General features: G+C 36.4%; 1 protein-coding gene across 1 annotated transcript in view; it reads left to right on the forward strand.

Annotated features, from left to right (window-relative positions):
- Positions 1 to 25,247, forward strand: part of CDC40 (cell division cycle 40) — a 50,077-nt gene extending 24,830 nt beyond the window's left edge. The window contains exons 5-16 of the mRNA XM_025381863.1: positions 1,407 to 1,490; positions 2,989 to 3,128; positions 3,780 to 3,876; positions 5,206 to 5,345; positions 6,157 to 6,231; positions 8,383 to 8,428; positions 10,797 to 10,898; positions 12,451 to 12,566; positions 12,820 to 12,953; positions 19,232 to 19,308; positions 21,831 to 21,975; positions 22,950 to 25,247. Of these exons, the coding sequence (XP_025237648.1) occupies positions 1,407 to 1,490; positions 2,989 to 3,128; positions 3,780 to 3,876; positions 5,206 to 5,345; positions 6,157 to 6,231; positions 8,383 to 8,428; positions 10,797 to 10,898; positions 12,451 to 12,566; positions 12,820 to 12,953; positions 19,232 to 19,308; positions 21,831 to 21,975; positions 22,950 to 23,127 (1,334 nt within the window). The 3' untranslated portion in view covers positions 23,128 to 25,247. The remainder of the gene's footprint in view (positions 1 to 1,406; positions 1,491 to 2,988; positions 3,129 to 3,779; positions 3,877 to 5,205; positions 5,346 to 6,156; positions 6,232 to 8,382; positions 8,429 to 10,796; positions 10,899 to 12,450; positions 12,567 to 12,819; positions 12,954 to 19,231; positions 19,309 to 21,830; positions 21,976 to 22,949) is intronic.
- The last annotated feature ends 376 nt before the right edge of the window (positions 25,248 to 25,623 follow it).

The following is a 25,623-nucleotide window of genomic DNA, read 5'->3' on the forward strand; positions in this document are numbered from 1 at the left end:
TTTCTGCCACCAAGCTCTCTCCTCTGGCTGAGAACATATTTTAATGCTGAAAAAACAATCTATGTGCAAATCAGCTAATAGCTAGGTGGTTGGTTCTGTTCTAGCATATCATGAGAGTGAGTTGAGCACTTATGTCCTTAGCTTGTTTAAAGAGCATGTTTCATGATGAATCTTTTTCTTGTTCCCCAAAAGAAGTTCCCTATATTCTTTTTTTTTTTTTTTTTTTTTTTTTTTGAGATGGAGCCTCACTTTGTCGCCCAGGCTGGAGTGCAGTGGTGCGATCTCAGCTCACTGCAAGCTCCACCTCCTGGGTTCACACCATTCTCCTGCCTCAGCCTCCCAAGTAGCTGGGACTACTTTGGATGAAAAATGAAAATAATAAGTCTATCTACTAGGATGTACCCTTTAAAAAAAATGGGCTTAGTACTTTTTTATGTATTCTGTTATTGTACACACGAGTTGTAGGCCATAAACTGATCAGTGATCTAGCACTCTTGTGAGTATACCAGACTAATGTTACCAAACATTTATTGTGCTAGCACACCCACTTGAGAAAAAAACTGAGTTGAGCTAATTTAGGTAGACTTTCTTTCCTTAAATTCCCATAGACCACGGAGGACCACATTTGTATGTAGCTACATACTCTATAATTAATTTAAGAAGTGCATTCATATGTTGGTAGATATCCTTCCTTCCTTCTCTTAAGGAAATATAAGGAATGATTGATGAAATAGAAATATATTAAGATTGGGAAGGAAGACTGTCCTTACTGCGAATGGTATTTTCAAAATAATAGCTAGATTTTATGTAATCTTCTTACCCTTTTCTATTATTTAATAATTTATATAATTTGATAAACTTAGCCCTGCCTGCAATATCCATTACCAAGAAGAAAAGGAAAATGGTTTCTGGATTTCCAAATGCATCATGTACATGTATTTTCAAGCTCTTAGAATATTTAAAACTAAAGTTTGATGTCTTGGCCAGAGAGGCTGTTAGTAATGTAATGTCAGTGTGCAAAATTCATCCTGTAAGAAACATATTATGGTTCTAAATATAAAAATATAGCTTTGGGTTCTAAATAGAAATATAGCTCAGGGGCCGAAAGCAGTGGCTCACGCCTGTAATCCCAGCACTTTGGCAGGCGGAGGCGGTGGATCATTTGAGGTCAGGAGTTCAAGACCAGCCTGGCCAACATGGTGAAACCCCATCTCTAAAAAAAAAAAAAAAAAAAAAAGGAAGCAATAAGCTCAGGGCAGAATGATTGGTCCTGATTGGTCCTGAGTTAAAGAGATCATTTTTGACATCTGGGAAAGAAAATGTGAAATGTGTGTATTTGTATTATAATAATAAAATGAATTTAAACAGCAAAATGGAGTTAATAATTTTCACTTTTTTCCTTTCAGGTTATGCATTAGACCCTTCATTAGATAATCATCAAGTATCTGCTAAATATATTGGTTCTGTAGAAGAAGCTGAAAAAAATCAAGGTAATTTATTTGAAACATTTAATATCAAATATGTACACATCTATAATTAGTGTCCTGCAGAGTGACTTTAATTAGACAGTAAAAAATAGTATTTAGCACTTGGTTTTTTTGGTTTTTTTTAAGTTGAAACAATGGAGCAATACAGTTTAGAGCAATATAGTTCAGAAATGTTACAGTTTAGAGCTTGCTTTTGCCACTTACTAGTTGTGTAACCTTGTAGAAAAAATAATGGTAAATATATCTTTGAGTTATTTTGAATACTTGGCACCATGCCAACCCTGTAGAAATCACTCAATAAATTATAACTAATGTATAGATAATTTTGGCAATTGACTTCTCAACATTTATGTCAAGCTTCATTTTAACAGAGTAGAAATACTTTATTTGGTAAGTCTGTGAAGATTGTCTTTGAAGAGTAGCTTTGAAGGCTGAATTTGAATATGTGTTTTAATGTATGTTTGTATTCATATTCATTTTGTACTTACAATAAGACAAAACATCATACGCTAAACGCTAACTTGTCAAAAGGCTCATCAGTCCATTAGAGTAGTATCCATAAAATGCAGTTAAAAAAGTAATTTGCTGGTTGCATGGGACACTTCTGCTTAGTAGCTATAGACCCTATGTGATCAGGCTGCTCTCTGTACATGAGCTAGATTATTGTTAAAATAGAATTTTAACAGGCTTTTGCTATAAAACATAGTCTGAATTACTATAGGCAGACATTTCTTCTTTAAGCTAGACCTCTGTAAGTCCCACCTAAAGGTAGCTAGATTCTTAGTTAACTTGTGACTATGATTCCACAAACCTTTGTTTTTCCAGGTTAATGACTATACACAGTATGCCACCTCCTATTAATCAAATCAAAATCTCAACCAGAAACAGCCTCCTTCTCCTTTTCTTTTACTGTTAACGTTAATGATACTAGAGGTGAAGTTGAGACTGAAGTCACTTGGAAGAAGTACCACTTCTGGTGAAACCTTGTTTGATTTACATTTTTGCATTACAAGTGAAGTGAAGATAAGTTATTAAGTACTTACTGTAATTTAGTTTTAGTTTTAAAATGATAAATTACAGTTTATTCTTGCTTCCAAAGGTCACTTTATCATTATTTAGCCATAATGAGTTCCTGAGTTTTTTCCAGAAAGTCATACAAATCCACTGACACGGCTTTTTGATTCAATAAAAGGCTTGTGTGCCATTGTAGGAACACATATTTGGGTCTCTTCTTCAAGTATACACTATTAGAATTTGCAGAATATTGAATTAGTTTTAAGTATCTTTGCCCAGAAGGTTGAATCCCTTTTTGTGTAGCATGAGTCAGCGTATGTGGTAGATTCATGTAGCTTGTTTGTTTTTTAATGACTCTGTGATCACTTGAACAATCATCTTTCTTTAACCATATAAAACAAAATTAAACATATGTTCATATTTCTTTAGAAAATGTACATCTCTCTCTCTCTCTCTCTTTTTTTTTTTTTTTTTTTGGTTACCATAGGTTTAACTGTATTTGAAACTGGTCAGAAGAAAACAGAAAAGAGGAAAAAGTTTAAAGAAAATGATGCATCCAATATTGATGGTTTCTTGGGACCATGGGCAAAATATGTGGATGAAAAAGATGTAGCCAAACCTTCAGAAGTAAGCTTTGATGTTTTTAATTGTCAGTTCAGGTATATGCTGTATCTCTATGAAGGATATCTACATTAATAAACTTGAGATTTCCTTAGAGAACCAAATGACTCATCAAAATTTTTCTGCCTTTAGTTGATTGAAAATATACAATAAAATTTATTTTTCTTTGAAATATTTTTATTTACCTTTTTTGCTGATTTGTTTTCTCTCATGCTTTTTTATTGAATTACAATATTGAACAATTTTCATAAAGATTTCCTTGATATTGCTATTAGGCTGCCATGGTAGCTGTTCTTCTGATACTAGACATTCAGATAGTAACTACAAAATCAGCCTTCTATGACACTAGAATTGATTAGAAGTTTTATTGATTTATGAATTTATTTAAAATTTTAAACAAATTTTATCTCTATGTGTATTTTTAAAACTACTATAAAGTTTGTAAAGTAAATGCTCTGCCATTCCCTTCCTCACCTCCTAATCTCACTGTCTTCATGAGCCAGTCTCAGAAAAAAAAAAAAAGTGTTGAGCTTGTTATCCTGGGAACATACTTGGACCAGATATGTAGACCTCATTATAAATAATTTATAGCACCAACTTTAGGTATAATGAGGTTCTAGAACATTCACTTTAAATTTCACTCCTTAATTTTCTTAGGAAGAACAAAAAGAATTGGATGAAATCACAGCAAAGAGGCAGAAAAAAGGAAAGCAGGAAGAAGAGAAACCTGGGGAGGAGAAGACAATCTTACATGGTAACATATTTTTTATACATCTTCATTTTTATGAAAAACCTTCATATTTACTGTGTTAGCTGTTCATACAGTATCATTACCCTTACTATCAGCTGTCATAAAATCATTATGTTGAGTATAATTATGTTAGACAATTTGTATCCCAAGGAAATTACAGCAGACTTCTGTACACTGATAAAGGAGAAAAAATAGCATGATTAATCATAGCCACAGATAATTTTTTTCCAAGTGTTAATGAATTTTATTAAATGGTAGATAAAGAAGAAACTTGAATAGTCCACAGTCTATTCTTTCGTAAGATAAAGTTGACTCTTTTGGTGTATTAATAGTGCCCCAGTCATTTTAACTGTTTTTAATGAAGCCAAATACTCAGGTATCCACACAGTTCATAACCGCTTTTCAGCTATACTCAGAATAAACTTGGATTTTCATGTGAAAAGATGGAGATTAAGGCTCTCATACTTATTTTGACTTGTAGAAGGAAATGCATATTCACCAAAATAAATCATAAGTATTCTAGAATGTACCTGTTAGTTAATAATTAGTTATATTTTAGGAACTTACATAGTGATTATCTAAAACTGTAAAGAATAACTTAGTGCTTACAGTGTTGCTTATTCTAATGTTATATTACATCAGATATTTAGGTTTGATGAAGCCATATTTCATTCTTCAAGCTTCAGTTTTATCTCCAAGGAGTCTATTCAGTACTATGGTGCTCAAAACTATAATAACAATAATATAATAACATTTATTGAGTACTTACTCTGTGCCAGGCATGTTGCTAATTGCTTTATATACAGTATGTCATTTAATTCTCACAGGTGACCTTATTGTAAAATTTGTGATGAAAGCAGGAAAAGATAAATGAAAGGGAACTGGAAGGGCATAAAAGAGGAAAGCACGGGAAAAGGATAGTTGATATATTTTGTTTTGTTTTAACTTCCTTCTTAACCTGTTTTACTTCTGCTTCTTTACCAGTGACTCACAAGGCCCAAGTATTATCTTCCCTTGCTATAATTATGCCACAGTGAAGTCTTTATAGATTACTAAGATGTATAAGTGATGAAAAGAAGTATAGATCTTATCTAAAGGTCTGTAATCTCTGGGTATTTAGGAATTTCGAAATACTACCTCTAGTTGTAAATGATAGCAGTTATTTTAAGCACTTATATCTTAGCTGACTCTTGATCTGTACATCATTGGAGTGTTATTACCTGAACCTTAATATGGAAGATACCCTGTGAAAAAAAATGTGATTTTAAAAATATAGGTTTCATGACTATGAGTTGTATTTGTTTATTGATTTTCTTTGCCTTTTTGTTTCAGTTAAAGAAATGTATGACTATCAAGGCAGGTCCTATCTTCACATACCTCAGGATGTTGGTGTTAATCTGCGGTCAACTATGCCACCTGAGAAGTGTTATCTTCCCAAAAAACAAATTCATGTGTGGTCTGGACACACGAAGGTAAGCAAGTTGGTTGTTTCTGTTTGCTGTAATGCTATTATAATGAAGCCAACATACAGTTTTAGCTGTTGATGTGGAACATTTAGTGTTTATGGTAAAGGTGCAGGGAAGTCAAATTGAATATAATTCTGGGTTAGGCTTTGGAGGTGCCCACACATCCATCACAGGTGACTAATCAGTCTTCAAGCCATCTGAATTGGCCATGATATAGCGTTCATGATTTAGTGTCCTGCATCCTTGTAGCCAGGCCTTTCCCCACAAGCTCCTGCTACAATCTTCTTCCTTTTGGGCACCAAATCAGTGAGTAATGGGCTGGTACTAGCACCAAGTCTCCTGCTTATTTTCAGTAATTTTGCTTTAGCTCTGTGGTTATCACACTTCAGAGATTAGATGCGCCCTGGTTTATAAACTATGGTAATTTTTAAACTAATGCAGAGATAAGGTACATGAAAATTTTTGATGTTGATATTCTTTGTCATATGCACCATTCCAACTTGTAATTTCCAACTCTTTGCAAAGAGCAAAGGGACTAAGTAAAAAAAGGAAGAGAAGTGGGGGCAGTAGCAATTTGATTGACTCAGGATTCCATTGGGTGAGGAACGCAATATTAAAGGTTAGAAAAAAAAATCTTCAAAAGCTTGGTGTCAATAAGGTCTGCTCTTGGAATGCTAATGAAAGTTATTCTGGGGTGTGATTTTTGGAATGAAAAATAGCAAATTAGGCTGCTTAATATATACTGTCTTTTCTTGATGCTTCATTTGAGCTGATCTTTTGAATGCTTCTGGTTGATAACTGTAATACCTTTTTATAGGGCGTCAGTGCAGTCAGATTGTTTCCTCTCTCTGGCCATTTATTGCTGTCTTGTTCCATGGACTGTAAAATTAAGGTGAGTTTTCAGTAACAGAGTAGGAGTGCTGCAAAGCTAGTTCTTTGTTTAAATCTGTTTGGTTAATTATAAAAAAATTTGGGTTTGTTAGGCAATTAGAAGCTAATTATTTTCTCTTAGATCCTGTAAATGCAGCAATTTATGAACTACTTCCAAACATAAATTCCATATGGCTCTGTGGTCCAATTAGCTAGGCTCCCCCCGCCTTTTTTTTTTTAAGATGGAGTCTTGCTGTGTCGCCCAGGCTGGAGTGCAGTGGCATGATCTTAATTCACTGCAAGCTCCACCTACTGGGTTCACGCCATTCTCCTGCCTCAGCCTCCCAAATAGCTGGAACTACAGGCACCTGCAGTGGCTAGGCCGCTTTTTAAGCCTAGAAAACTGATGAGAATGTAATCCAATCATGTTGGCTTTGGACATATAAATATTTAATCACTAATCATTATAGAGATTTTGTATATGTAGTAGTTTATTTGTTTCTCCAAACCTTATGAAATAGAGAGGACATATGATAGAAATCCAATTTTTAGAAAGTAGAAAATGTAATTCATCCATTTTCTTCTAAATACTAGTAGATACCAAGTAACAGGACTGCTCCCAGCCCCTTCTTTCACCTTTTCTAGTCTTGGGAAGCTCCATCTTTAGCTTCTGTTCAGTTGTAGAATGTGTGGTAGAAAAAACTCGGTTGCCAATGCATCTCAACCTGAATATGCAGAATGTCTTGAAAAAATTTTTAAATCTGAAAGGATAGTTCTTACCGGTTTTGTGTATTCTCTTTGTCTGGACCATTATGATGGTTCAATAAATACCAATGCTATAGAGCTCTTGGGGCTTCAAAAGTTGAGTCATTAAAATTTTATCATTTGTAAATAATTCATGGATATTAACAATGAAAAAGGCCACTTCTTTTGATAAGAGCAACCTTTAGGCATTTGTCTCTAATAGCTTAAAATGACAGGCCAACATTTGGGAGTAAAAACCCCCATTTTACTTTTACTTGGTACAAGCCATGTTAATTGAGATGTTGGTCTTTTCTTTGACCAACCAAAAAAGCATAGAATTCAATTTAGTTGACTTCTATAAACATTCTATTATGTGGAAGGGACTGAAAGTAAAAGCTTATAAAGGCACTGTCCCTCCCCTTAGGATGATCATTTTATTATGATATAAATGATCATTATAGAGGTAAGCACAAGATATGCTGGTTTCAAAGAGGAAGCATACCTTAGTAAGAAGGTTAAATAAGTAAAGGATAAGGAAACAGGAGTAGAGTTTGCTTGAAAAGAGTGAAGAGAATGAATCAGCATAGTGTGTGCTGAAAATAACAGTTTTGTGCTTGCTGGAGCGTAACATCTAAGAGACAAGGAATGATTGCAGTCGTGGGCAAGAAACCAGGTCTCAGAGGTCCTTTCCTAGTATGCTACAGTAACTGAGACTGTGTCATATTGGCACTGGTGGCAAGGAAATGCTTTCTATTTTAGAGTACTAGTAACATTGTTGAGGATTGGATTCAAGGCAGTCAAGAATAAAGCTAGCCTTGAAGCTATTGTATTAATCTACCTTAGATGTGCTGAGAATTATGAACCTTTTATTTTAGTCTAGATCATCATTTTCTTATAGCTTCTGTAATACTTGTTACCTCAGAAAACTAAACAAAAAAGCCTTTCAGTATCAAATATATACGTGGCGGTTTTAATAACACAATTCCTTTAAAAGTTGGTATACATGGCGGTTTTAATAATACTTAATTCCTTTAAAAGTCGTTTGTAGTGCTACAAAAGTAGAAACTTTTCGTCCTAGAAAATGTATGAAACAGAAAAGAGCAATATGAAAATGAAAACTCACTTGAATTAACTCCATCTATAGTTAAGTTTCTTGATATTTTGATGTAAACATCTTTAAAACTCTTTAGTTTTGAGTGTGTGTGACTGTGTGTGTGTGTGTGTGTGTGTGTGTGTTCCAAATAATATAACACAAACTGGCAGCACCAAGCAATATTTAATGATATTCAGTGTTTAATATTTAATGATTGAAGCTGTGTGTTTACACACACAGATATGCACACACGTAACCAGCATAGGGCTGGTGTTATTGATTGAAAGACCTTTATTAAATGTAATATTTCTATGTGTTGTTTTTTTTCTCCCCCAGCTATGGGAGGTTTATGGAGACCGGCGCTGTCTGAGAACATTTATTGGTAATGCTTCTTTTCTCTCCAACATAAATCTGGGAAGAATTTTTAAAGTAAGATAACATCATTGACAGTAATTTTACTACACTGATAGGAAGTGAAGTCTTCATAGATTTGAGCTGAATGAATCTGGAAGGAGGAGTCAGTGTCCCCAGTTAGACAAAGAAAGAGAACTAGGAAGCAAGAGCAGCAGATGCAAAACAAAAGTAGCGTGAGGCAGTGTGCTGCTGAGGGGATCCACATACATTTCAGGATTGTCAGAGTATGGGGGATGGTGAGAAAGAAAAGCAGAGAAAAGTAGCAAGAGAGGGACCACAGCGTGGAAGACCTCCTGTGCCATTAATAAAGAGTTTAGCCTCTGTTGTGAGGGCATTGGGGAACCATTAAAGAGCTCTTTCCGGAAAGCAACATGATTTGAAGTTTACGAAGATCAAATGGCAATACCAAATGGATGCCAAATCCTACCAAATGGATGATTTGGTAGGGCAAGCCTGGAGGAAGGGAAATGAATTACACAATTATTTCATAGGTCTGGTTTAGAGATGATGAGAGTCTGAACCAAAGCAGCAGAGAGAGAAGACATATTAGAGTTAAAGTCAGTGAGATTTAGTCATTTAGTCATGGCATGTGAATGATCACAGTGAGACAGGAATCTAGGGTGACTCCCATAAGACTGGATGAATGATGTGCCATTCACCACGAAGGAACATAAGATGATGGTGAGGTTTTAGATACACTAAATTTGAGCTGCCTTTGGGATATTGAGGTGAAAATGTCCAGTAAGCAATTAGATAGCCAAATGTTGAGCTTTGAAGAGAGACTGAGAATTGGCAGCTAAAGCATAAAAAAAGGATGAGATTGAGAGAACTCCTTGAAGAAAGAAAGAAGGCCAAAGGGAGGACAGCTTTGTGACAAGCTAGCCTTTTTGGTAGAGAAAGGTTTATTGTCTTTGTCAAATTTCATGTGAAGGCTAGTTACTCTTTCCAGATTTAACTGTACCACATTGAAACGGTGTGACTCTTAGTGGCTCTGTTTTTAGATTAAAGTGGGAGTCTGTTCGGCAGTGCTTTATGATTTTAGGGCCTCCCTGCACAAATTAATTCTGCCTAAGATGACACCGCAGCCTAAAGGAAGACTTGCGGAGGGCTCTTAGCTGCGTACAGGGGAACAAAATGTCTCCGTCAGATAGAGTGGATTTGGTCTGCATCTGTCTCCCCTGTACTGACAGACCGTTTTTCTGTGGAAAACTGAAATTTTCCTCCTGAGGGAGATGATAGCAGCTCTGACTGGGACTCCGGCTGTAGAAAAGGATGGCTAATTGCCATGACACATACCTCCTGATGAGAGTTCACTGGAGGTGATGGTTTAGAGCTGCTGCATGTGGTTAACAATTTGTGCCGTGCTCATTTTGCACAATTGTGTGTGTCTTGGTCATGGTGGGGTGGAACATTTTTGCTTTTGTTTAGCCACATTTTATTTTTCCCTGTAACTTTTAAGAGTTGAGTGGTCTGGCAATATTCATTTTTAAGTAAAGTGTAATCAGCACCTTAAAATTAGTGTATTGTCAAAACATCATTTTAAAACAATAGAAGCTAGCCTGGGCAACATGGCAAAACCCTGTCTCTACAGGAAATACAGAAATTAGCCAGGCGTGGTGATGTGCACCTGTAATTCCAGCTACTCGAGAAGTTGAGGTGGGTGGATCGCTTGAGCCAGAGAGGTTGAGTTTACAGTTAGCTGAGATCCAGCCACTGCACTCCAGGCGGGGCAACATAGTGAGACCCTGTCTCAAAAATAAAAAACCAGTGCAAGCTAATAATAGTTTTTGGAAAGTCTCCTACATTCTGAATCAGTTTCTATGAAATTTGGTAATGTGATCACAGAAATATGCAATTATTGAACAAGGGCTACAGTTTCCTGAGCATTAGGTTTAGGTCACTTTGTTTTCACTTGCAGCCTGGTGAACAGTCTGAGAGTGAACCTCCAAAATTCCAGCAGCCATTTCTTTCACTGGCAATAATTGGTCTTTTACATTCATAAATTCTTGGCTAGCTAGTCGTCACTTGTATGTACTGCATATTAAGAAATTGCTATGACAGACTTAAAAGAAAAGTTAAACCTTTTCTCTTGATTCTTAACCAAGATGTTATGCATCAGAATCACCTGAGGAGCTTCTTCAAGGGGAAAAAAACGCCCACATTCTGAAGCCCACACATAACATATTCTAAGTCAGTAAATCAGGCAGTGGCATTCCAGTGATCTTGACTCACAGCTGAGAACCACTGCTTAGTGCTGTGTCTCTTTATGGTGTTTATGTTTTAAGAGAAGATATGATGCTTCACCTCATTGCTGTTTCTGTTGACTCCACCTTTAGGTCACAGTAAGGCTGTTAGGGATATTTGCTTCAATACTGCAGGAACACAGTTCCTCAGCGCAGCCTATGACAGGTATCTTAAGCTCTGGGACACTGAGACAGGTAAGAGTTCACTTATGCTAATACATATTCATCTTACAAGTTATCGTTTATATATGAAATGGTGTGAGTAGTCTTCTGTGGCCAAATGGCACCTTCTATAACTGCTGATTCTCTTACCATTCACTGTCAGCAAATATCACAGAATACATTTGTAGAGTTGAAACTGAGCATAAGTAGCTCTTTTACCGTGAAACTTGTTTCCACCAGATAGAGTTTATAAAGCAAACATATTGACAGATAAGCAAAGTCAAAATCTTGTATAGGCCATCTAATTGATCTTTCTGTTCCCCTACATCATCTCGCACTGTGCACTGCACATAACAGAAGTGCAATAAATGTCTAATGAACAAAATTAAATGTGTTTGCACAAATTGATTAAAATGTAGGTCTAAACTTTCACAGGCCAGTTGGTTTTATATATTCACAGCCATACTAATTGCTACTTATTAATTGATTCACATTAATATGTTGTGGCTAGTATAATTTTATGTAATTAGAAAAATCATCTTATTATCTTATTGTCTTATTATCATTACCCTTACTGTATTTGAAGGGTAATGATAATAGTTAATATTTATTAAATGTCATCTAATAGGCATAATTGCTAAGCATTGATATTCAGTATCTCCTTCAATCTTAATTTATCCCTATGAGGTAAGTACTATTATTAGATTATAGATACAGAAACTGAGGCTTAAAGGGCTAACTTTTTCAGGGTCACACAGCTAGTAAGTGGCAGACTTGGTTTCAAACGAAGCTCTCTCTGATGCCAAAGCCCATGTTCTTCAGCACTTTAGCAGTGGTTCTCAGTTCTGGCCACACATTATAATCATCTGAAGAGCTTTAATGTTACTGATGCCTGAGTCCCACCTTCAGAGGTATTTACGTAATTGGTACAGTGTATAGACTAGATGATTGTACCGTGTGGCCAAGGCTGAGAGACTACCATTTTGCAGGTTCTTTTAAAAATCAAGATAAAATATACATACAGTAAAATGTATGAAGTGCCTAAATATTCAGTGATTTTTTTTTTTTGTAAACATACCTATGCAGTTGTCCACCACCAAGATCAAGATATAGAATATTTCCAGCACTCAGTAAAGGTTTCTTATGCCCTTTTCCAGTCTGTGCCCACTCCCAGTAACCATGGTAACCACTTCTGTCATCACAGATTCATTTTTCCTCTTCTTAAACTTCTTATATATGAAATCATACCATTTTTTCTCTTTTGTTTCTAGCTCCAGCATAATGTCTGAGAGTCCCTCATGGCTTATACCAATAGTTTGATCTTTTTTATTGCTTGCACTATTTCATTATATGAATGAAGTTATAATTTATTTATTCTACAATTGGTAGTGCAGATTTACTTTTGAAAAAATTATTTTTAATCATTAAAATCTGTGAAAAAGAACAAATGTAGTTTACAGTAAAGAGCAAGCAGGCAGCCCTTCTTCAAAATTTATTAAGCTGGTGACCTCTAGATGTTAATCTCACAGTCATCTTTAAGTGGTCAAATTTATTTTACCTATTTAATTTGAGTCTTTGGTTTTAGGACAGTGTATATCAAGATTTACAAACCGAAAAGTACCTTATTGTGTCAAATTCAATCCTGATGAAGATAAGCAAAATCTCTTTGTGGCTGGGATGTCTGATAAGAAGATTGTGCAAGTAAGTTTTTCACAGTATTTTGTTAAGACTCCTAAGCTTTATGTTGTATAAGGGGATGGAATAAGTTAATAAGCTAATATTACTCATTTAATGTTTGCTACTTTTAGGGACGGCTGATGCACCATTCTTAGAAAAATTTACATTTATAAAAACATCATGTTGAAGATCTTCTCCTTCTCCACTTTCCAGAATTATGGTCTTTCATAAATCCACTCTACTTCTGTCTTTACCTTTTTTCTTGCCTGATATACAGTGGGACATCCGAAGTGGAGAAATTGTGCAGGAATATGATCGGCATTTGGGAGCTGTCAACACCATCGTTTTTGTGGATGAGAATAGGAGATTTGTGAGCACATCTGATGATAAAAGCCTAAGAGTTTGGGAATGGTGAGTTTCCATCAGTACAAAATCTGATTTATATAAAGCAAGCAGTTAAAAATTATATTGACAAAGATGAAGCCTGGTAATATGGAACCATTGAATATTTTTTGCAACTGTGATCCTGGCTTGCCAATCAAACTTTTAACTATGTAAATACTGACAATGTGGAGATTAAAATCTAAACATGCTACCATTTATAATCTTTGGATAGTCTTTTTAAAGGATGTGTATCTTGAGTTGTTTTTCTTACAGTGATGCTGGATTTGTATTTTGCTGTCTTACATTCTTTATTAGGTTCCTTATTCATCTCTGTAAAATAACTGGCAAGGAGGAGGGGGATTGAGCATAAGATCGTGGCCCTAGAACCACCCAAAGAAAGTAGTGGCGTATATCTTAATTTTTTTAAATGTCCACTTTTTATGATTATTCAGTACTGAAAGATGCCCCATGTATTAGTCTGTTTTCACACTACTGATAAAGACATGCGTGAGACTGGGCAATTTATAAAAGAAAGGTTTAATGAACTTAAGTCCCACATGGCTAGGGAGGCCCCACAACCATTGATGAAGGAGAAAGGCCCTTTTTTTTTTTTTTTTTTTTTTTGAGATGGAGTCTCGCTCTGTCGCGCAGGCTGGAGTGCACCAGCGTGATCTCGGCTCACTGCAGGCTCTGCCTTCCGGGTTCATGCCATTCTCCTGCCTCAGCCTCCCGAGTAGCTGGGACTACAGGTGCCTGCCACCACACCCAGCTCATTTTTTGTATTTTTAGTAGAGACGGGGTTTCACTGTGTTAGCCAGCATGGTCTTGATCTCCTGACCTTGTGATCCGCACACCTTGGCCTCCCAAAGTGCTGGAATTACAGGCGTGACCCACCACGCCTGGCCAGAAAGGCACTTCTTACATGGCGGCAGCAAGAGAGGGAATAAGAGCCAAGTGAAAGGGGTTTCGCTTCATAAAACCATCAGATCTTGTGTGACTGATTCGCTACCATGCGAGAACAGTATGGGAGAAACCATCCCCATGAGTCAATTATCTCCCACAGGGTCGCGCCCACAATACATGGGAATTATGGAAGTACAATTCAAGATGAGATTTGGGAGGGGACACAGAACCAAACCATGTAACCCCATATCATCACTCTGGTACAAATGTTTTACTTATAGAATATAGTCATATATTGGTTAATTGTACTTTCCTAGAGAAAAAAATATTTTTCTAAAGTTAAGCAATATACTAGTTTCATTACATATCATTGTGTGTTCTATAATTTAGTTGCAAAAAAATGCTTACTAACCTTTTTGTTAAAATGAATGACTGAATGGAAACCAGTCAGTTATGAAGCACAGCTCAGCCATGAGTCCTCCTAGCAAGGACTAAAAAGTGTATCTTTCCATCCCCCACAAGTTTTTCTGCTTCAACAAGTGGAAAGCCTTGAACCACAGCCAGTGGTTTCCTCTTTATACCTAAGTCCCTTTGGGGACCTGAGCAGGTCCCTAACCATTGTCAGGACAATCTGGGTGACTGAACATTTAATGTAATTTAATTGTAGTTTCTCCCACACTCACCACCACCACCACTGCACCCCTTCAGATTATCCCCAAGTAGTGGAGAGTAGTCTTAACATATAGCCCATGTTAGAGACTACCTTACAGCTAAGATCTTTCTTACTTCAGAAATGTTTTTTTACAGAGTATCTAATATGGACCCCAAGTTTTATATGAACCACCTTAAATCATTTGCACAGACTCTGGAGAATAAACATACATATACATTCTGTTTTGTTTTATGTACTTTAACAGTTTGATCATACTCAAACTTTCTGATGTTTCAGATATTTTCAAGTTTAAATGTAGAGTGGTATAAAAGAAGTTGGTAAATATTTAAATAATCGAGCAATTACAGGGCTTAAGGATATGTGTATGTGGGTGTTCTAAAGTAAAACATCGGTCAGCAAAGAATTTTTGTTAAACTAATGGTAATGTTAGTATGTTTCTTTTTTTTTTTTCATTTCCTCTCAGATCTTAGGAAATACTCCTAAAAAGTCATGATACTGTTTTGTTACAAATGACGTCATTCTTTAGGTTTTACTTTAACTTGGCTGGGCACAATGGCTCATACCTATAATTCCAGCACTTTGGGAGGCTGATTTGAGTGGATCGCTTGAACCCAGGAGTTCGAGACCAGCCTGGGTTCTTGAACCCCGTCTCTACAAGAAATAAAAAAATTAGCTAGTGTGGTGGCACAGGCCTGTAGTCCCAGCTACTCGGGAGGCTGAGGCAGGAGGATTGCTTGTGCCTGGGAGGTTGAGGCTGCCGTGGTCTATGCTTGTGCCACTGCACTCTAGCTTGGGTGACAGAGCAAGACCCCATCTGAATAAAAAAATTAAAAATTATAAATAAATATGTAATTTTAAAAAAACAGATTGCAGGCTGGGCACGGTGGCTCACACCTATAATCCTAGCACTTTGGGAGGCCAAGGTGGGTAGATCACGAAGTCAGGAGTTCAAGACCAGCCTGGCCAACATGGTAAAACCCCATCTCTAGATGTGGTGGTGTGCACCTGTGGTCCCAGGTACTTGGGAGGCTGAGGCAGGAGAATCGCTTAAACCTGGGAGGTGGAGGTTACAGTGAGCTGAGATTGCACCATTGCACTCCAGCCTGGGCAACAGAGCGGGACTCCGTCTCAAAAACAAAAAAAAAACAACAACAAAAAACAGATTTCAGTTTAACCGTTACTATGAGAGCCTTTCTGACCAGTCCTCAGATAAGATTAGGTGCCTCCTCTGTATCATCCCACACTGTCATTGGCTTTCCACAGCTTTTAGCATACTTCAAGTGCTTGTTTATTTGTTCTCTTTCCTGACAAGTTCTTAACCATGAGAGAAAGAACAGTATGAGTCATGCTTACTGTCTGTTCCCAACACAGTGCCTGGCACACAATATGTGCTGAATCTCTAAAGAAGTCATTATTGGTATAATTATCAATGATGTTACACTGATTGAGCTCTTTCTATATGCCAGTCACTATGCTAAGCATTTCACCTGAACCATCTGATTTAGTGTGCAAAGCAGTCTTATAAGATAGGTACATTTGTTATTCCCATTTTATGTATAAGGAAGTTAATATAGTTTAAGTAATTTGCCCAAGGTTATATAGGACACGAAAGGGCCAGAGTTCACACTCTGATCAAACTGATTCCAAAGCTTGTTTTTTGTGTTTTAAGAGACAGGATCTCACTCTGTTGCCTAGACTAGATGTAGTGGTGCAGTCATAGCTTACTGCAACCTTGTACTACTGGGCTCTGGGCTCAAGCGATCCTCCTCCCTTAGACTCCTGAGTGACTGGGACTACAGGTGCATGCCACCATGCCAGGCTAATTTTTAAGTTTTTTGTAGAAACAGGATCTCACTCTGTTTGCTGGGCTGGTCACAAACTACTGGCCTCACAAAACTTGAATTCTTGATCATGTGGATGGATAGTTAGATGAATGAGGGGACTGGTAAGGAGAGAAGGTAGTAATAACTTGTATTTGATTTGATTAGTGAGAAAGTAATAAATGTGAGGGTCTGTCCTGCTACAAAGACAAGTAGGAAGCAAAACCAGCTCAGGAGCGCCGGAACTGTGCGTTACTGCATAAATCATCCCTAAGAGCAATTACTAGTGATGGCCACTTTCTTAGGAGAGGAAGGGACGCCCTGACCTCCGCAAAGTGATAGCTGACCTCCTCTCTGGGAAAATTAGCAACACTGGGGCCTTCAGACAAGTGGTGTTTGCCAAACTTTTATACTCTGTACCTGCTTAGAGTACCATAATAATACAAGAAAAGGAAACTTGGCTTTCTTAAGTAAAACTATACAAACTAACTGTATTATGTTCTAAAGGAGAATAAAAGACTGTATTAGATATTCAGCAACTTTTTTTTTTTTTTTTGAGGGAGTGTCTCACTCTGTCACCTATGCTGGAGTGCAGTGGCACAATCTTGGCTCACTGCAACCTCCACCTCCTAGGTTCAAGTGATTCTACTGCCTCAGCCTCCCAAGTACTGGGACTACAGGCATGCGCCACTACCCTTAGCTAATTTTTGTATTTTTAGTAGAGACAGGGTTTCACCATGTTAGCCAGGATGGTTTCAATCTCTTGACCTCATGATCCGCCCACCTCGGCCTCGCTAAGTGCTGGGATTACAGGCGTGAGCCACCGCACCAGGCCAACTCATGGTATTTTAATTGACCAAATGCATGAAATGTCATAGACGTGTTTTCTCCAGAAGGTATTTATTTTGGTAAAATATTTCTTAAAGAAAATTTTATGGAAGTTGACACTACTGTTTATATTTTAGCTTTAAAAATTCATAGATATTTATTAGGTGTTTTTTTTGGTGAATTCATTTTTAAACTGGAGATTATTTGCAAGATATGAATTACTAGCTTATTATACTGAGTTACAGTATCCAATTAGAAAATAGTGCTGTGTTTGTTTGTTTGTTTGTTTGTTTATTTTTGCGATGGAGTCTCACTCTGTCGCTCAGGCTGGAGTGTCGAGTGCAGTGGCATGATCTCGGCTCACTGCAGCCTTCGCCCCCTGGCTTCAGGCAATTTTCCTGCCTCAACCTCCCGAGTAGCTGGGATTACAGGCCTGTGCCACCACACCCAGCAAATTTTTGTATTTTTAGTAGAGACAGGGTTTTGCCATGTTGGCCAGGCTGGTCTCAAACTCCTGACCTCAGGTGGTCCACCCGTCTTGGCCTCCCAAAGTGCTGGGATTGCAGGTGTGAGCCGCCGTGCCGAGCCATGTTGTGTTTATGCCTAGCAGGCATTGTTGCTAGAAATAATGAAGTCCACAGCGTAGTTCCAATTCTTCTTCCAAGCTCCTGGTATGAAGATTCCTTGAAATAAGGTATCCATTTGAATTTCTTTGTTTACTTTTGTTAACACATTGATCGATATGAACCTGGAATACGGTTAATTTAGAAAATTCTCATGTTTTAATTCATATTGTAAAATAGCTAACCACTAACAATAAGTACAAGGAAGGAAGAAACAAGCCTTTTTTCGATCGCAGATCTTTTTAATACATTTGAGTCATTCTAAATGTCAGTTCTCATTGGTACCATAGAGGTATAAAGGGTTGGAGATCTGACAAATGATGTTATTCCCCAGGTTATACCTGAAAATGTTTTCCTCTGACCACGACCCTGATAGAAGTTTCTTCTAGTCATTTGCTCCTTCTGCTGGATGGGTGGATAAATAGAGAAAATCCTTATATTAAGGCACATTATTATTGTTTTACAGTTAACCAGAGTATTGGAACTTGAAACAGGGTTTGAAATTGAAATTGCTGCTGTATAATCTGTGTTACTCATCAGATTACATTTCCCACACATTACTCTGTAAAAAATATTTCTGGTTTCATGAAAAGCAACAAGACCAAAACTCCTTTCAGAAAAGGATTTTTAGCTTGGAGAATATTGAAAATGAAAAGGCACTTAGAACTTTTGATGGTTCTAAATTTAGGTGGCTAGTTTTTTATTTTTTTTTTCTTTCATTCTTTGTATCATTCATGTGAGTTTTTTTTTTCTTTTTAATGTTTTTTCTCCTTCACCAAACACATTTGAAATGCTTTACATGTAAACTGAAAATAGTCCAGGTACCAAGCATTTATTTATCATAATTTATCATCATTTCTGGATGGGCTAGACCAGCTCACAGATCCCTACAGCTTTGCCTGTCATCCTCCTGCATTGCTGCAGGCTCTTTAACACTCTCACCCACTCGAGTTAAGGTTGACTGGCTGGTAAAATAACACTTCCCCCTAGGCTTGCCTCAGACATCTTGCTTTGCCCTACCATGGTACATTTTTAATTGATTTATTTATTTTTACTTCAACAGCTTTTGGACTAAAAATGGGTTTTGGCTACATGGATGAATTATATCGTGATGAATTCTGAGATTTTAGTGTACCCGTTGCCATGGTACATTATTAAAGAACTTTTAGTAACAGATTTTTTAACATAAAGGCCAGGTTTAAATCAAATAGAAAACAAAATCACTGTCACTGTTATAATGATCATGGGAAGTCATTTATGAAGTACAAGATTCACCATAAGTAATACAGTGTCATCTTGTGATTTTTCTTCTTCCAGAAAGTTTCATGAAAGATTTATTAAATACATAATTTCAAGAGTTTGCTTTTATTTGCATATTATTCCTTTGTTCCAGAGATAATTCTTCAGAAGGTACTTTATAAAAATTGCTTATTCCGATATCCTATTTAAAATTTTTAGGGATATCCCTGTGGATTTCAAGTATATAGCAGAACCCAGTATGCACTCAATGCCTGCAGTGACTTTGTCTCCAAATGGTGAGTTAGTGTGTAGGTTGTATTTTTAAATGAGCTTTTAAGATACAGTGTGATTTCTGTATTCAAAAGAACTTTGGCCCCTTCCTTCTTGGGAAAGTTTGTCACAGTGCCATTACTTGTATAAGGTAATCTTTACAATATTAGAAAGAATTACTGGCTTTCATATGTAAGTCACCTCACCTACTTTTCTGTCTTTTTTAAAATAAAAATTAAAAAATGATTTACTGCTAACATTGATTGAACATCAGAAGATTTCTGTTTAACAATCAGTTTTCTTTTCTTTTCTTTTCTTTTCTTTTTTGAAGAAACAAGGGTCTCCCTTTGTTGCCCAGGCTAGCCTCAAACTCCTGGGCTCAAGTTATCCTCCCTCCTCAGCCTCCCAAGGTGCTGGGATTACAGGCCTAAACTACTATGCCCGGCCAGAGTATTCTTTTCTCATTCTCCTTCCAAACAGAATCACATTCAGTACATTATTTAATAATGATTGGCCAAGGCAGGAGAATCACTTGACCCCAAGAGTCTGAGACTAGCCTGGGCAACATAGAGAGACCTCGTCTCTACAAAATAAAATTTTAAAAATCAACTGGCGTGGTGGTGCACGTTTGTAGTTCTAGCTACTTGGGAGGCCGAGATGGGCAGTTTGCTTGAGTCAGGAGGTTGACTATGATTGCATGACTATACTCCAGCCTGGGCAACAGAGCAAGACCCTTCTCTCTAAAAAAAATAATAATAATGGTTTATTGTAATCTCTTTCAGGGGATAGGAAATTTTGGTCTGATTCTTTATAATGAGAACACTTTAGCAATTCACTATAAAAAATTTCCTCAGGCAAAAATTAAAAAGATAAATCTATTTAATATTGTTTAATCCATTGTCTTCAGTACAAGATAATTTGTGCTACAGATATACTGACAATATACTGATGTAATTATAGCTCTACATGAGAGTCTTAAAGTGGGGGTTCTGATATTTGGGGGACATTGTCATCGAGGCCACTGTCAACTCACATAATGGGGCAAGGAAGAGTTTGCTGTTCCATCAGGGCCTCTGACACAAGCAAATGGTAATAGTTGTCAAATGCTCTATCTTTTTTATAAGAAAAGCAACCTAAGTGAATCCTTTTTTGATAATTGCTAGATTATATACTTCATCACTGTGCATCTACATTTCACGTAGCTTATTTTTAAACCACCTGTTACAAATTTTGTGCCCATCTTGAACAAGGCCATTTACCCACTCAGGCATCGAGTCTATTTCCTTACTTAGTAATGTTTACATGTACTGTTGGCCCTTCGTGTCCATGAGCACCACATCCTGGGATTCAACCAGCACGAGTCCAGAATATTCAACAAAACAAACAGTAAAAAATAACAATATAACAATTAAAAATACAAATTAAAAAACACAGGATAGCAACTAGGTACAAAGCATGTATGTTGTATTAGGCATTGTAAGTAATCGAGAGGTGATTTAATATATACAGGAGATATGTGTAGGTTATATGCAAATACTATGCCATTTTATATAAGGAACTTGAGCATCTGTGGATTTTGGTATTGGGTAGGGAGTGCATATCCTGGAACCAGTTCCCAACAGATACCAAGGAATGACTGTATATAGGGTGGAAGTATAGTCATGCATTCCTAACAACAAGGGTACTTGTGAGAAATGCAGCATTAGGTGATTTTGTCATTTTATGAACATCATACAGAGTACTTACACAAACCTGGATGGTACAGCCTGCTTACCCCAGGCTGTATGGTATAGCCTGTTGCTCCTAGGCTCTACCCCTGTATGGCATGTTGCTGTTCTGAATAATGTAGTCAGTGGTAAGCATTTGTGTATTGAAACATATCTAAATATAGAAAAGATACAGTAAAAATTTGGCTCTATAATCTTATGAGACCACTGTCATATGTGTGGTCCATCATTGACTGAAAGATTGTTAAGTGGCGCATGACTATAGACACTGCAGTTTAGGCTCTGGGGGCTTTGATGAATCCTAAGTAGAGAAAAGCATTGTGGCTGTTAAAAAAGTTACTATAATTTTTTTTAAATTACCTCTTTTTTTGTATAGTTTTATTTTATAACCCTAGGCTTTCTCACCAGTTAATCTTTCTTTATTCCATAATTACCACAGATAAGTCTCTTTCTCCTATTTCCCATAGTTCTGTTGTCTATACTTACTATAAATTCATTTCATTTCATAACTTTTAGCTTATTTCTTTAACATGAAACTTGGAATTTCTATATTTCCTTATTCTTTTAAAAAAAAAAGCTTTTATATGAGAGTGCTCAATGATATAGGATTGTATACGCAAAAGCCTTTAGTTTATATATTAATACCTCTTGCCAGTGACATATTTGTAACACTTTACAGGTGGTATAGTAAATTTATTTTTTAGTGTTATAAAGTATTTGGGAGCAAAAGTTATATTAATCACAGTGAACATATTTAAAATAAAAAGTTTTAAAAAATGTTTTAGTCTTTCTCTAAAATACCTCATTTATTGAATTTACAGGAAAATGGCTAGCATGCCAATCAATGGACAACCAAATCTTAATTTTTGGAGCACAGAACAGATTTAGATTAAATAAGAAAAAAATTTTTAAGGGCCATATGGTAGCAGGCTACGCTTGTCAGGTGGACTTTTCACCAGACATGAGGTAAGTTTAAGACTTCTAATCCGTTCTAGTATTCAAATATGATATAAGCTGTTGTTGTACAAATAACACTTTACACATCACTCTCACATAATATATTTTTATGAAAACTCGATAATCTGTTAACATTTTCAAAATGCTGGCTATAAAGGTGAGAACAAATTAGGAAAATTACATTTTGCTTTTTTTAGGTTCTTGCTTTAGTATATTCCCTTCTATTACTTAGGCTTATGCCCTTTAGTCACCTAAATCCCTGTCAATATAACCAAAGCCTTATTTTCTCTCTGCTTTTCTAAGCAAGACTAGAAGTGCTATAATCACTGTATTGCTATGACTGAATGAACACCAGAAGAATTAATTGTGTATTACAGTGTTGCAGTTACAGCTTCACTACAGCTTGACTGTGCTGAAACCTCTAATCCAGCTTTTGAATATTTCTAGGTCACACTGGATTTGTGAAGCCTACAGCATGATTCTTAGTTAAAATGTATAGGTAGAAGTAATTTAGAAATCCCAGTAACTTTGTATGTTTAGCTTAGTAATTGGGCCTACCTCTGATTCAGTCTTAGATGTATTCAAAAGATATTAAAACCAAAAAGTAATTATGAAAGTGGTAGAGCTACTATGATGGAATCCATCTAAAAGTGTTCCCTAGCTATATGTGGAATTGGTTCTCCAATCTCTGTTTCTGACTATCTAGAGACTGATTGTGTAACCTCATTCACTGTGGCCCCGGGACTCCCAGTCTTCCCAGTTAAAAATAATTTTCTACTCTTAGATTGGTTGGGAGGTTTTTTAAAATAGAATTTCAAATTGTAGACTGCTTCATGTTCTACCTGTTATTCTGAGTATTGTATATTTGCATTGGATTTTTTTTTAATGTTAATGTGAAAAGACAGTATCTTCCCCTATTCTTCATTCACCTTACCAGGTTAAGGTATTTGAATAATTTGAATTTATTTTTCTTCCCATTATAGTTATGTGATTTCAGGAGATGGAAATGGAAAATTAAACATTTGGGACTGGAAGACCACAAAACTCTACAGTCGATTTAAAGCTCATGATAAAGTGTGTATAGGTGCAGTGTGGCATCCTCATGAAACTTCTAAGGTCATAACATGTGGTTGGGATGGTCTCATTAAATTGTGGGATTAATTAGATTAATCCTTAAACTAGCTAGGATCATTTTTGATCCATTGTCATATTTAACTGTATTTAATTATTAAATGTATCAGATGATAACTTGATTTACAGATAATGTTGATGACATTGACCCATTGTTTAAAAAAAGAAACTGTAAATTTGACATAATTTCATTTGCAACTTAATTTTGTTCTTTATAAATGTTATTTATACAGAAAATGGCTATTGACTTTCTATTTGACAAGTAGTTACAATTGGCAAGCAGTTTGAGTTTATACCCATGACATACCGAAAGCATCCTTTTGGAGTCAAGAAAGAATCCCTAGTGGATTTGGGATTCTAGAGGAGGTAATGTAATTAATTATTCAGAAAAATACCATGTATTTACCTCTTCAGCCAAAAGGGCAGTAAAGAATAGGGATGATATAATTTAATGTAAATTTGGAAGAAGGAAAAAACCACCCAGTTACTGTCCCCATTATTTTCACTGGGTCAAGTTCTAATCTTTCGGCTTCATGAGTTCCACTCCCTTTGATGACACGTGTTGTGTATTTTTAGTTGTAAAGCAGTAATCTTCTTAACTGCAGCATTCCTCTAATTATAAACAATGAAAAATAAAAATCAGTCCAGAGTTCTTTCGTTGACTTAATTCCTGATCAGTATAGACAGGACTGTATATATTTAATCAGAGAATTACATTATATCTGAAGATGGAACTCAGGAGGATGCACCAAGACTTTGAATTTTATTTACATTCACTGTCAGTAAAGACCTGGCTACACTTTGAGAAATCAAGATCTCCTAGGTCATTGCTTCGCAGCTGTAATTACTGAAATCCTCCTCAGAGGAGATAAAGTACGATGGGTAGAGTCCAAGATGTCAAATTGTAATTTCTTTGAAGTCATGTGTTTTATCTTTAAAATTATTCCTATTTTACCTGTGAATATATACAACAGGACTTTTTAAGATTAAAAAATTTTTTAAACGTCTATGTCTGAAAAAAAAAAAAAAGTGACACTCCCGGAAGATGGCTAGAGTTCCCCAGTTTGAGAAGCGGTGACCATGGTGGAAAATAGTTTTTAAAACATCATATTATAAAATCAAGATAGGCCAGGCGCAGTGGCACACGGCTGTAATCCCAGCACTTTGGGAGGCTGAGGCAGGTGAATCACCTGAGGTCAAGAGTTCTAGACCAGCCTGGCCAACATAGGAAAACCCCATCTCTACTAAAAATACAAAAATTAGTCAGGCTTGGTGGCGGGCACCTGTAGTCCCAGCTACTCAGAAGGCTGAGAGGCAGGGAGAATTGCTTGAACCCAGGAGCAGAGGTTGCAGTGAGCTGAGATCATGCCTCTGCACTCCAGCCTAGGCGACAGAGTGAGACTCCATCTCAAAAAATAAAAGAAAATCAAGATAACCTCTTGAATGTAGTAGCTCATAGCACTTTAATTTGGCAAGCCATTTTTCCTGTTTTATTATAAGTCTATATTAGATGTTTGAATATGGTTTGAAATATTTCACTACCATGCTGAAAAAGATTGGTTGATAGCTCTTCGGAGTGCTAACTGGAAGATCAAAATCATGTCTCTTGCTGATAACCTAAGAGCATTAAACTCTGAGTCCAATGAGGTCATAGCAGTGTATGCTCCTTGCCCTTACGGAGTGTCCATTTTTAGAAATTTAGATTTTAAAAGGCCTGGGACATATGACCAGGCCCTATAGCCACATAAAAATAAATTTCATAGAAAAATTAATAAAAGCAGAGAGATATTTTTTGACACAGAGGCAGGCACCCAAAGAAATACAAACACTGCCTAGCTGCTGCCATTTCTGTAACTGCCCAGAAGGGTGACAGATTTCTGAAGGGGAAAGGATTCAGATATGATCTTTTCTTTAGTCCCAACCACTAGTTTTAACAAATGTGAATTATTGAAATGTGAAGGGACAAAAAGAATCATACATTTAAACTGTCTTGTTCAGCACACCAGTATTGTATGTTATAAATCATCATTTCTAAATCTGAATTTATTTTGTTGTGTTTTTGACTGTTTCTAAAGTAAGTGTATATAAAAGTTGTCTCCTTTTTAAAAAGATCATATTTTTAAATAAAGCATTTTTTGTAGAAAGTGCTATCAAAATGTTCATCTTGTTCATCTTTAGTCTCCTTTTAAGTCTTAAGTCTATTGAGACACTAGATTAAGCCATTTGCAGTTTTAAGTGGATATGGAGAGAAATGATGCTTTAGAGGTGGATGTGGTTTATTCAGGTATATCAGTGGGTTTATGATTATATAATAAAATACACAGCAGTACCCTCAGAGCACATTAAATGTAACACATTCCATATTCATTTAGTGGTGGCACTAAGTCATGATTACACAACATTTTAAAGTGCGTAAGTGAGTGGGGTTATATTTCAGCATAAAAAGTCTCAAGATCATGTGGTTACTGGACTTAGGTGGTTACCATCTGGCTCCTTTTCCTTTTTGCAGACTTTTTGTCATATCCA

The sequence above is a fragment of the Theropithecus gelada genome, chromosome 4 (genome assembly GCF_003255815.1).
Source record: "Theropithecus gelada isolate Dixy chromosome 4, Tgel_1.0, whole genome shotgun sequence".
In the NCBI taxonomy this organism is placed as follows: Eukaryota; Metazoa; Chordata; class Mammalia; order Primates; family Cercopithecidae; genus Theropithecus; species Theropithecus gelada.